This window comes from Ostrinia nubilalis, chromosome 11, assembly GCF_963855985.1.
Source record: "Ostrinia nubilalis chromosome 11, ilOstNubi1.1, whole genome shotgun sequence".
Classification (NCBI taxonomy): Eukaryota; Metazoa; Arthropoda; class Insecta; order Lepidoptera; family Crambidae; genus Ostrinia; species Ostrinia nubilalis.
The window spans coordinates 599,819-613,714 of record NC_087098.1 but is presented as its reverse complement, the minus strand read 5'-3'; the positions used below and the strand labels follow the sequence as shown (position 1 = coordinate 613,714).

At 42.9% G+C, this 13,896-nt stretch overlaps 1 protein-coding gene across 1 annotated transcript in view; it reads right to left on the bottom strand.

Moving 5' to 3' along the window:
• The window catches only part of LOC135075956 (tyrosine-protein phosphatase non-receptor type 21), a 38,834-nt gene that overhangs the window by 7,996 nt on the left and 16,942 nt on the right, over positions 1 to 13,896 (bottom strand). Inside the window, exons 4-9 of the mRNA XM_063970403.1 lie at positions 11,988 to 12,145; positions 10,244 to 10,479; positions 8,147 to 8,357; positions 6,279 to 7,053; positions 4,195 to 4,545; positions 1,828 to 2,031 (exon numbers count right to left, since the gene is read on the bottom strand). Coding sequence (XP_063826473.1) covers positions 1,828 to 2,031; positions 4,195 to 4,545; positions 6,279 to 7,053; positions 8,147 to 8,357; positions 10,244 to 10,479; positions 11,988 to 12,145 — 1,935 coding nt within the window. The remainder of the gene's footprint in view (positions 1 to 1,827; positions 2,032 to 4,194; positions 4,546 to 6,278; positions 7,054 to 8,146; positions 8,358 to 10,243; positions 10,480 to 11,987; positions 12,146 to 13,896) is intronic.

The following is a 13,896-nucleotide window of genomic DNA, read 5'->3' as shown; positions in this document are numbered from 1 at the left end:
ATTTGTGGTTTATCTTCCTACTCCCCACCCCAGATCCCCCCAGAAGGCGAGCAGCCCGTCTAGGCTGCTACAGGCCTCCTGTAGCGACGATGGTGATCGAAGAAATTGAGCCCGTTGTTCTTCCACGCTACTGCACTCCATGAGCACACGCTGCGGTGTTTCCTCTGCCTCCATGCACCCCCTGCACAGTGGGCTGTCTGTGACACCTATGTTGTATAGGTGCTTGTTTAGCATACAGTGTCCGGTTATGACACTTAAGACAGCACTGCAAGAGATATACACTCTTATAACAATGAGCATAAGGGCTACATTAGTGCACGCGCCTGGCTCGCGACATGGACACGTAGGATACCACGCACTGCAAGGGACATACACGTTTATATTAGCAGGCCTGGCTCACTCCGCGCGGTACATCCGATAATTACCTACAGCGAAGCGCCCCGCCGGCGGGTATTATATCAGTCGAGTGTCACGCGCGCGCCCGTCAGGACGCTGGCGTGCGTTGTAGTACCTAATTCTATGATCGAAGTATTATTTAAAAATGGACATAAAGAGAAAGAAAAATTATTGTGCGGCGTTCGGGTGTTTAAATTCAAAAAGAAATCTACCGGATTTATCTTTTTTTTCGCTTCCCAAAGATGCTGAAAGGTATGTTGGCCATGTAGGTAATCAATAATTCTTAGGATAGTATAGGAACCTAACCTACCATGACTACTGCTCAGAATGCGTTCGTTCGTTTCAGCCAAATGACGTCCACTGCTGGACAAAGGCCTCTCCCAGGGTTTACCATAATGAATGCATACTTACCTACATACGTAGGTCATTACAAATAAGTAGATTAATTATTATTTTTTCACTAGACAGCAACCCTAATAGCGTAAGAAGAGTGCAGAGGCACGCGATAGAAAGAGACAAAACTTGTAGGTGAATAAAATTGTAGGTACGTAGTGCTGTGCGAGCTGAATTCCACTGTATCGCGTCGTAGCAAGACTCGCATTTATTTAAATCGTCTTGCGGAGTAATCCTTCTGTATCTGTACTATTACTTATTCTGTGCTCAAACTCAGAGATCCCGCGAGACTATAAATTACAATACTTTTTTTTTATGTGACAGGAGGCAAACGAGCAGACGGATCACCTGTACCTCTAGCACGAAAAACTTTCGACTTCGAATGGTTTGCGTATTCGAATCGCCATCAAAAGATTTAGTATGAAAACTTATACAGCGCCCCTGTGAACGTGACCTAAAGTGAACTCAGTATGAGAAATGGTAGAACGGACTAATTTTAACAGTCGAGATCGTCACATTATCGTTGATTTTGAAGGCTGGGTATTGAATTTTTTCGAATACGCAAACGATTCGAAGACGAAAGTTTTTCGTGCTAGCTACACTGATGGTAAGTGATTACCGTCGCCCATAGACAGACACCCGCAGACCCAGGGGCGTTACAATAGGGATGTTTCCTGGGTCAAAAAGCAAGAGTTTTAATTAGTCCATCAGTTAACTTATCAAAAAATACTCTACACGTATTTTTCACTTTTTCAAACTAATAAAAATTTAAAGAGATAAAGCGCGCCAAAGTTCATAAGAAGAGGCCCGTGACGTCAATGCGTGCATAAAAGTGCCGCACGTTGTGACGTCGTGCGGAACTTCAACGCACCATAACTACGTAATATTTGTTAGATTGACAAATAAAAATATATGTGTCCAATATTTTTTGATATTAAACATGACGGACTAAAAAATTTTTTTTAGGAAACTAGCCCATACTGCGAGATCTCGCCAATTTCGAGATCTCGCGAGATCGAGATTGCATTCTCCACTCACCCCGCCCAGCTCGAGCGCGGCGCGGCCGGCGGGCAGGTAGTGCGGGCAGGCGGCGCCGCCCACCAGCGCCAGCAGCCGCGCGCCCACGGTCCAGGCGCAGTCCCACACGCCGGCGCAGCCGCAGCCGCAGCCGCCCGGCCCCGCCGGCGCGCCCACGCCCACTTTTATCACCACGTAGAAGCGCTGCGTGCTGCCCACCGTCATCTGGAAGTGTTTACGCTGGTTTCAATTTGGTATTGATGTTACGGTTAATGTGATAAATTGAAAATTATAAATAATAACCGGTTATTATGAATAATTACCGACAGTCGCGGTAAAAGTGATAAATTAATCACATTTAACAGTGATTATTTAATAATTCAACCTTAGTACTAACAAATTTCATAAAAGAGAACAACATCTTGTGTACGTGCTCGTGTACAGCCAAACTTTTGAACGTTTTGATATCATATATTAATATAATTTGGCATAATGAGTTTTGAATGTTTCTTGCATAATATTACTTTTCCATGATGCCTATAACATAATGTTTTGATTTAAAGTGAAAAATAGGTTAAGGTGCGGCGGGGGTGGCCCTTGGGCCACCCCTAAGCCGCCTATTTAGTTTTATACACACATAAATTACCTCACAATAATCACATTTACCAAATCATGCGGTAATTATTCATAATTTTCGCATTTATCACTTTGACCGTAACATTGATACAAATGTACGGGCAAGCCATCGTACATTGCACTTACTTTTATGCTTACGTTTGCGTCCCACTTTTTGGGCGCGTGTTAGTTACTATTTAAGTATTTTTCTTTGTTATAACTCAGTACGTCAACAACCATCCCACGTAACACTACTACTCAAGAAAAGATTTGCCACGATAACTCTGTCAGTATTTCACTACAATATAAACTTTACATCTTGGAGATCTTTTCTTCTCGACGTGCTCTTCAACTAACTTCAATTAACTTCAACTATACTACGATAGTTAAAACCATACAACAAATTAATATGACGGTCATGTTTTTGCGGCCACAGTCTACGACTTTTAATCTCATTTAGAAAAGAACAGCAATAAAGCGTATACAATATCATAAACACATACCTATTTAACATACTATTGGTCTCAGAAGAAGGCTCAAGATCACCCAAAGGGCGATGCTCAGTTTCTCTGCGTGATCGAATTAGAAATGAGGAGATCTGCAGGAGAACCAAAGTGACTGACATAGCCCGCAGAATTGCTAATATCAAGTGACAGTGGGAGGGCACATAGCTCATAGAGTTGATGTCCGCTGGGGCAGAAAAATTCTCGAGTGGCGATCACGAGCCAGAAGATGCAGTGTGGAAAGGCCCCCCACTAGGTGGACCAAAGATCTGATAAGGGTCGCGGGTCGCGGGAAGTGCCTGGATGCGGGCGGCGCATGACCTAACGTTGTGGAAATCCTTGGGGTAGGCCTTTGTCTAGCAATGGACGTCAATTGGCTGAAACGAACAATAACATCATCTAAAGCCCGGTCCATGAGCACGTAGAATTTTGTCCAATGACCCCTAGCTACCCATCCTTATCGCTCGCGCGTAATTATATTGCTGTCGCGACTGTGCGACTGGCACCCGCAGTGAGTGTGCGAGCGCGATAGCAACATAATTACGCGCGAGCGATAAGGATGGGTAGCTTGGGGTCATTGGACAAAATTCTACGTGCTCACAGACCAGACTATAGAAACAGTCTCGGGACGAGTGGCTGCCTCTACCCGAGCAAGTGCGGCACGCCGCGTCCTGAGGCGCATTCGCCGTCGCGAGCCGAACCATATTGAGTAGCTTAGAAACAGGCAATCTCTTGAATACACGGCCATACAATAAAAAATAAAAGCAGATGTGGATTACCAAAAATACCCTGATTTCCTCGCAAATAGTAATAAAGGCGGTCGCCTTCTTGAGATAGCGTTTACAAAATCACAAACACATAATGGTGTCAAACCAGTGCAGCAAGTAACTAGTCAGATATCAGTGGGATTTGACATCTTATAAACTGTGACTAAGGCGGTTATCACACTGTGCCGCTCTCCGCCGCGGAGCGCGGGGCGACAGATTTAATCATTGTATGCAAGTACCTCAGTCTGTATAGAAAACACGCGCGGCACTTCACACTGACAACGCGTCCGCGTGCGTGATTTTTTATTTATTATTTATTTATTTAGCTGTCAACGTGTACCTCTTGTTAAGTTATGTGGGTATGAAAGTACTCATCCATCATTTATTTGAGATGTTTAATTGTAAATTACACTTTACTTATAAGAGGAATTCTTGTACTTACTTGAAAGTTCAATAAAATATATTATTATATTATATTAAATATATTATTATATTATACCTACCGTGACGTGCGAGGCGTTGATGTAGCCGTGCGGGTTGGCGGGCGTGGGGCGCAGGCGCACGCGGTTGTCGTCGTAGGGCAGGCTGTCGGCGCCGCCGTTGAGCGCCGTCTGCGGAGCCCCGCCACCTACCGTGACGTGCGAGGCGTTGATGTAGCCGTGCGGGTTGGCGGGCGTGGGGCGCAGGCGCACGCGGTTGTCGTCGTAGGGCAGGCTGTCGGCGCCGCCGTTGAGCGCCGCGTGCTCCGCCAGCAGCGCCGTCTGCACGGAGCCGCCGCGCTCGCGACCTTTGGGCAGCCGCTCGAACGCGAATGCCACTTGTTCATCTGACATCTTCCGCTCGAGGAGTTGGCACTGAAATATATGGAGCGTAGTTTTGTTTGATACACATGAATGATAGTGTCATTAATTTAACGAGGAGAGCCGACCCCAAATTAAGTAGTTTGAAAAGTCGGGCCAAACGGTAGATTCAATCGTTAACGACGGGCCACTTATATTTCCTATTTCAGTTACTCTCAGGACAAGCGCAATAAATACTCAATTAGTAAGATCAAACCATACTTGCGTGGGCCAGTTATAATTCGCGGGCCTGGAGTTGAGTAGCATTGGTCTAGGGCAAAGAAGAAGATAGTGTCATTCATTTACTCAATCCCAAACCGAACTCAATATCGTCCATTTGCCTAAATTAGAGAGGATCAAGCTCTTGCAGTGGAGACTAAAAAATCTGATAAAAACTATGATAAACTGAAACAAGTGTGTATTATGATGACTAGATAAGCATTTAAATAGCAACATATGCTTTTCATTTAACTACCCTCCACAAAATCTCATCCCAAAGATATTATTTTAACAACCACAATATTCAATAAGTGCATAAACATTCATTCATCATTTTAAATCAATTCATACCAAAATTTCAATAAAAAACTTGGCAAATGAGCTGTTGCCTAAATATTGTTTGTTTTCGCATTTCCTGCATGTTACGAATAGCTATTTATCAACACAACTTGCAATCGGCATGAGTGACACACCACTTGGCTCATCATTTACCAGATGAAATCACCTTATCGCTGCAGCGTATGCCATCTGTTCGAAATTAATACGTGTCGCCAACATAAAATTATAACGAACGATTGTCTAATCTCTGCAACTATTGTGACTGTTAGTTTACAAAGTCATATTTAATTTACGTAACAACTTTAAATATTTACCAATTTTAAGGTGAAACAGTTTTACAATGGTGTTTTATGGAAAAGAAAAACACATTTTGTGGGAAAACAACTGATAAAGTTTGTATGACAAAACAACGCTCAAAACTTAGTTCAATCTCAGTGACGGGTTCTGTCCTGCGATCGTTCTAAATATTGAAATTCGACAGTCAAAAGCATCAACCTATATTTAAGCACAGAATAATAATAAGTACTATGTACAGAAGTTTTACTTCGCGAAGGTATTTAAAAAAATGTATGCTCAATGTCATTAACAATATGGTGTAATTTAGCCTGTCTCAAGAGTCAAGCACCATTTTGTTGACAAACGTCAGTGATCGGCACTGCGCCGAAGCTATAGGGCTGACTTCGGTAAAACGATGTGACGTGAGGTGCCAAACTGCGGAAAATGGCGGAGAAAATACATGATTTAGCATGAATTATCATGAATAATATTAACTACTTATTTACCTCTCAGTGTCTTGAGGCAACTTAAAAAAGTACATTCTGTGTTTTTATTATTATTTAGGCAGTTATACTGCACTGTATTTAGTACACCAATTTCTTTATTTTCTTCCATTATACACAAGAATACGCGTGCATGAGTCAATGTTCGCTCGTATGTGAGGCCTTGTCGAATAGTATCCTGTAGGTGGGCCATTGTGCGTGTTTTGTTTTCGATGTAAACTCGCGGAGATGAACAGGCCTGATTTAAGATAGAAATAGGTGAAGATTATAGAAAATTACACATGCATGCAAAATTTCAGCTTAATGGAAAATCGGGAAGTGGGTCAATTTTAAGTTGCAAGATTTGATGACAGACACTAGACAGGTGAAAGTAAATAAAAGCTTGTAAAATGTAATAAACAAAAGACTCACCAAAGTTTCTTTGGTAATGCTCGGAGGTAGCGGCTGGAACTTGGGCAGGCCGGTGGACCAGCGGTGCTTGTTGGGCGGCTGCGGCGCGGGCTTGGCGCGGTCGCGGCCCAGCGTGGCGCTCCGCAGCTCGGGCTTCGCCCCGCGGCCCATGAACACGCCCCAGCGCCGCCGTTTCTTCTCCTTGCTGCTCAAACTCGTCTTCGTCTCGTTGGCCTCCGAGTTCGTCGAGCTCGATAATTCGGGCGCCATGTCCCCGCCGCGGTCGTACGCCGACTGATCGCTGATCTTTATCGACGTCACGTTGTCCGACTTGTTTATCGTGTTGTTGTTCGACACGCGATGCGGCGACAGGCTTTGATACGGCGTCTCGTCGCACTCTTTTTCGTCCTGCCGCAGCGATATTCGGTCGACCGCCAGCGTCACGTTTTCAAACTCGTCCCTGTTTATCGATCGGTTGGAAGCTTCTTTCGGTACGCTCGACTCGCGGACGCCCTTTATTATTTGAGCGTTCACGTAGTGGCTGTCGGGCGTTTCGATCTTCATCGGCACGTGATATCTCGGCACGTTCAGCGTGGTGTTCAGGTTTCCGTAGTTATTTATGGCGGGATGGCTGCCGTTTCGTTCGTTCAACCTCGCGATTTCATCCGTCGTCGTTAAACTCTGGGCTCGGTCCCGCATGGCGATATTGCGCTCGCTCTGCCAGGGCAGCGGCACGTTCTCGTAGATGGGTTCGTGGTCGCTCGGCGGCGCCGGGCGGCGGTAGGGCGCGCGGTACCTAATAAATAAATAAATAAATAAATATCCTTGGACATTTTACACTGCGCCTCTAGTCCCAAACTAAGCAAAGCTTGTACTATGGGTACTAGACGACGGATATAAACATACTTAAATACTTTTTTTTTTTTTTGTAAATACATACATATTATACATTCATAAATTCAAAGCACATATTAAAAGTACCTTAATGAAAAAGGGCTACTATAAAGTCGATGATTATTTAAAAGATAAAAATGTTTGGGATATAACTTTATTTTATTTACATTTTAAAACATGTAAACCTTTGAAAAAGAGGCTGACAATAGTGACTGAGTTTCTTGCGCTGCTTCTTCTCAGCACTGGCCCATTTATTGTCCTGAAGCAGTGGTAGGGTTAATACTGGGACGTGTAAAAGTGCTTTTTTTAAGCCTATTTACAGAAATAAATGAGTTTTAATGAGTTTTTTAGTTTTAATAGAAAACACCCGGTCCAATACAAACAAATATGTTCATGCACACAAATGTTTGTACTGTGCGGGAATCGAACCCGCAACCTCCGGAATAGTAGTCCGTTTCGAACCACTACCACAGAATAATAATAAGTACTACGTACAGAAGTTTTACTTCGCGAAGGTATTTAAAAAAATGTATGCTCAATGTCATTAACAATATGGTGTAATTTAGCCTGTCTCAAGAGTCAAACACCATTTTGTTGACAAACGTCAGTGATCGGCACTGCGCCGAAGCTATAGGGCTGACTTCGGTAAAATGATGTGACGTGAGGTGTCAAACTGCGGAAAATGGCGGAGAAAATACATGATTTAGCATGAATTATCATGAATAATATTAACTACTTATTTACCTCTCAGTGTCTTGAGGCAACGTAAAAAATACATTTTGTGTTTTTATTATTATTTAGGCAGTTAAATACTGCACAGTATTTAGTACACCATTTTCTTTATACACAAGAATACGCGTGCGTGAGTCAATGTTCGCTCGTATGTGAGGCCTTGTCGAATAGTATCCTGTAGGTGGGCCATCGTGCGTGTTTTGTTTTCGATGTAAACTCGCGGAGATGAACAGGCCTGCCACTACACCAAACGGCCGACAAACCTGTCGTCGTAGGCGCGCGGGCCCACCAGCACGGACGGCAGGTCGCCGTAGGTGCCGTGCGAGGGCGGCGCGCGGAGCCCGAGCACGAGGTAGCGCGCGGACACCAGGTCGGGGCTGGAGCCGGTGACGGCGAGCAGCGGCCGCGGCGGCGCCAGGCTGGCCAAGTCGGGCGTGGAGCTGGACGCTGGATAGGGCGGCGGCGGCTTGTACACTGGTAAAAAAGACAATGCCGGAAATTGGCGTCTTTTTTTTTCGCGCGGCCATCGACCAAACTTTGTTTTTTGATTACAAAATCTATATACAGGGTGTTAGGTAAATGGGTATATGAGCCGACACTAGCCCATGTTAACATGGGCATATAAATGGTATGGTGAAGTCAGAAATTTGATGTCATCATTTTATTTTTTTAAATTTTCATACAAAATATTTTTTATAAATCTGATTTGTATGAAAATTAAAATAATTAAAATGAAGATATCAATTTTCTGACTTCACCATACCATTTACATGCCCATGTTAACATGGGCTAGTGTCGGCTCATATACCCATTTACCTAACACCCTGTATATAAAAGAAAGTCGTGTTAGTTACTCCACTTATAACTCAAGAACGGCTGAACCGATTTAGCTGAAAATTGTCAGAGAGGTAGTTTAGAGCCAGGAGAAGGACATAGGATACTTTTTATCCCGTTCGAAATAAAAAAAAGACTGCTTATTTATTGCCATTAAGGCGGAACAAAGTTCGCCGGGTCAGCTAGTAGTGTAATAAACCAAACTTACTATGACATGTATACCTCTAAACTCAGTCTGAACTGAGTTACGAGCATCAGAAGTTTGATGATTTTCATACTAGATTTGCTGTTTGCGCGCAAGTTTTGTAAGAAATTGCAACAAACTAGTGAGATTGTATGTGTAAACAAACAATACCATCCATTAAAGGCTCCAGACATCAGTATGGAGCAGAATCAGCGCAATAAAAAATAGCGCAATATTTTGTTGCAATTTCTTACAAAACTTGCGCACAAAAAGCAAATCTAGTATGAAAATCATCAAACTTCTATTGCTCGTAACTCAGTTCAGACTGAGTTTAGAGGTATACATGCCATAGTAAGTTTGGTTTATTACACTATTTTGTAATCAAAAAACAAAGTTTGGTCGATGGCCGCGCGAAAAAAAAAGACGCCACTTTCCATACAAAATCTGGCATTGCCATTTAATAACGTTATCTGGCAACCCAGAAGCGTTGTATGCTCTATGGCCCCTCTCTATGGTCTCTTTTTCCTACCATTCAAGTGTGTGCACATGGTTGTAAATTATCTTCTCAATAAATAGAATATCACTGAAGTTAAGTGTCTTTTGTACCTGCCGCATCACTCTGTTCATGGTCCTTCGAGCCGGATATCGTTATTACATTTTTACCATACACCCGCCCCATTGAAATTACATTTCAATCTTCAAACAAAGAAGTTAAAGCTATTAACATTACAACTTACATTTTGCAATATAATAATGTTAATAACTTTAACTTCTTTGTTTGAAGATTGAAATGTAATTTCAATGGGGCGGGTGTATGGTAAAAATTTAATAACGTTATCTGGCAACCCAGAAGCGTTGTATGCTCTATGGCCCCTCTCTATGGTCTCTTTTTCCTACCATTCAAGTGTGTGCACATGGTTGTAAATTATCTTCTCAATAAATAGAATATCACTGAAGTTAAGTGTCTTTTGTACCTGCCGCATCACTCTGTTCATGGTCCTTCGAGCCGGATATCGTTATTACATTTTTACCATACACCCGCCCCATTGAAATTACATTTCAATCTTCAAACAAAGAAGTTAAAGCTATTAACATTACAACTTACATTTTGCAATATAATAATGTTAATAACTTTAACTTCTTTGTTTGAAGATTGAAATGTAATTTCAATGGGGCGGGTGTATGGTAAAAATTTAATAACGTTATCTGGCAACCCAGAAGCGTTGTATGCTCTATGGCCCCTCTCTATGGTCTCTTTTTCCTACCATTCAAGTGTGTGCACATGGTTGTAAATTATCTTCTCAATAAATAGAATATCACTGAAGTTAAGTGTCTTTTGTACCTGCCGCATCACTCTGTTCATACACGTTGACGTAGGGCACGAGCGGGTAGGGCGCGCGGTAGTCGAGCGCATAGTAGTCGTCGGGGCGCGCGCGCCGGTCGTAGGGCAGCCGCTGCATATCGGGGTGCGAGCCGTAGCCGCGCGGCGGGCCCGGCGCGGCCAGGCGCTGCTGCTGGTGCTTCTGCTGCACGGCCGTCTCGTAGTCCGGCGCCGGCCGGTACGACGGCAGCAGCGCTCTGGAAGCGACGTTGGCGGTCAAAAACTATAAAGGCTTGGGCGGACCAAACGCGGGGCAATGCAGCGCAGTTTGAATGCGGGCCCGCGCAAGTTGTAATACAAGAAACTCTTTAGGTAGCATTCGGATCAAGACGACCGCGACGCGAGACCGCGACTCGAGACCGCGACCGGCGACCGCGACCCACTGCTTTATATGAATTAATAGGAAGTGCTGACGGATGCAAGCGACCGAGTCGCGCGACGTGTGGGCGTGGCCTGCCGGCTACTTGCGTCGCGCGACTCGGTCGCTCACAAGGCAGTGCCGTGGCGCGACAGATGCAAAATGGCCGTGTTTTCTTCGCACGAAGACGAAATTTTAATAGAATTAGTAAGTAAAAACGCACCTGTATTCGATACGAGACTTCAAGCTTATAAAGATAATACTGTGAGAGACAATATTTGGGAAAAAATTGGAAATGATACATATTTTTATTAGAAAAGGTACTTATTTTTATTGTTTACAGATAGGTACTATTTTACTTTAACTGCAAACATACTGAGTTTCGTATGGAATGCTACCTTTTGAAGTGTTTCACACCAAATTTGAACGCGGGCCCGCGCTCCAACCGCGCCGCACTGCAACTGCCGAACGACAAACGAGGCGGCGCGGGAGCGGGACAGAAGCGGCGCGAAAGCGGGCCCGCGCCGTTGTATTACTATGGCGGCCATATTAGCATGACACACCGGACGCAAGGCGGTAGCAGCGCGTTGAAATTTTTGACAACCGCCCGCGTTGCAACTGCTTTGAAACTGCGCTGTTTCAGTGTGCCTCAGCCGCGCTGCAACTGACCCGCACTGCTTCTGACCCGCGTTTGGTCTGTGGAAGCCTTAAGATAAAGGGCACAACTGCAAACTGCTGGAACTGGTGAACTAATGGAAAGGTATGGAGAAACTCGATGCCTTTCTGCCACCTTCAGTATCACCCGAGTAAATACAAATGAGTAGGTCATCTTCATAGAAACGCACCGAGAGCGGTTTGTATGTGAGTGCGCCAATATACGTATACGGCGCGCACGCACACACTGACAAAATTCGGCGCAACCACGAGTGGCTCCCCGCTAAATTTTGTCAGTGCGTCGCATACGTGTTGGCGCGTTCACATACAAACCGCACCCGTGCGTTTCTATGAATGACCTACTCATTTGTATTTTTCTGGTATCACCCTCTATCTCTCCACCCCCAGCTATACCTTCTGTATATCACCACACACACACACACAGGCAAACACGGTAACAGTGATGCATAGTTTTTATGTCAGCTAGCCATTTCGAATTGCTCCAACTGTCACCTTCAGAGAGCTGGGCAAGGTTGAAAAACAGCGCAGCCCGGGACTTGCTCTCGAGGCAGCTTGAGCTGAACCTCATGGCCTTTTGTTTCCTGTATTTAATTTACTCTAGTTTTAATTTTAATTGTAACTTTTAAATTTTGGTTGTGGGAAACAATAAATGATTTTTATTTATTTATTTACCTGTTTCTATGCGCGAGCGGCGGGTGCGGCTCGGCCAGCTCGAGGCAGGATGTGGAGTGCGCACGGTGCGCGGCGGTCAGCGGCTGCAGGCGCGCGCTGCCCAGCTCCGGCGGTGGGCGCACCTCAAGTTCCTCGCGGCTCTCCGATAGACCATGTTCCTGGATACAGACGAATGTATTAAAGGGCTGCGTGAATGTAGACACTTTGTTACCGACAGGGTGCCCCATCACAGGAAACAGTATGGTGTCAAGGAAAAGCACCTGGACACCAAAAAGTGTCTACGTCTGCACAAGGAGAGGCTGATTTTCTATTGTTTATTTGAAAATAAAACGTGCACTGATTTAGTGTTTAGTGCTAAAGTGCTGTTTTTACTGTGCGTGGGATCGGTGCGGTCATATGGTCCGATGTCTCAGACTAAAGGCGCTATACTTGAATAATGATCCTGAACATGGATGGTAACTCATGGTACGTCTTGTGGTTCGTAAATGAAAAAAAAAAATGGGGTAAATTATAAAATCTAGAACACATTCTGTGCACGACGGACGGCCTCCGAATAGAAAACGTAAAATAGCTGTAAATAATTGTTTCGTTTTTGTTTCATAGTTGTTTCATTTTTATTTCGTTTTATAAAGTTTGTATAGTTTAAATGTCGATAACTTCGTAATACAGTCCACTTTCTCTTTGTTGGTTCTCAGTTAGTTCTCAATTAGTAATGTGTCGAGTCCTTAAGAGCGTTGTAGCAAAAAGTTGGCGTTCGAATTTTAGGTTTTTATTGCTTGACGTCGCGTAGTGAGTGCGCAAACTGCATTTATCTGTACAATTTCAACGCTGCGTCGACTAAACGATCTTAATCCGTAGTTGTATCGTACCTAAGACAGTACATCATACATAATAATAAAGAAATAATGTATAATTTACCTATTTGATTTTTTCTCAGATCTGACTTTTAGCAATTAAAATCAAGTTACGTAATTAATGTATTTTTTACACTAGTAAATCCCGCGACAAGTTTTTAGTCTTTAAATTGAGTAAAGTAATAAGTTGATGGGTTTGAGAGAATTTATGTTTTATTTTATTCTTTTTACAGCATCAAAAGCTTGTTTATGAAAAATATTTACTATTTAAATTTGACTTTTTAGTTTTTATGATGCGGGATGGAAAAATTAAAATTTATTCTGATTTTGTGACGTTTCCGCACATAAATATGGATAGGTTAAATAAATAGAATGAAATGTATGAAAACGAGCGTGCCATTTTTTAAACGTTATCTATAATACATGTGTCCATCAAAGAGCTCGTAACTAAATATCGTAAGCGCCATTCAAATTATTATCTAAAAGTTAATAATAAATATTTAGTTTTTGTAAATCTAAACTAGTCAGGAAATCAAAGAGGTAAATACTGATATCATTGTGATTTTATAGAATTTATTATTATAAACCACGGTCGTATAATGCCAAAAAAATCAGAGGTAACTTTAAGATTTTTATCCATAGAGCAAAATTTATCTAATCGTGTTTTTAAACAGTTATCCCATTAGGTACACATGCGTTCTGTAATACAAACCCATCAAAAACAATACTTGTCAAAAAACCAAGTCTCACTACTCAGTTGTTCTACGGTAAAAAATTGTGAGATCCATGTAATACCAAGTCCAGTCCAGGAAATCATTAACGTTTTACATAAATATATTGACTTGGCCATCGCATGAAAACACGTGTAAATTAAATTATTTAGGGGAAAGTAGTACGAGATGATCCCCTTAAGCGGGAATCGCTGTAAAATACATATTTTTCAAGGTAAACCAAAAATAAAGACGATTACTACTAGTATATTTATCTATCCAACTTTCCTTATACTCAAAACCAGAAATTAATTCAGGTTTCATTAAAATATTTCATTTTTTGCA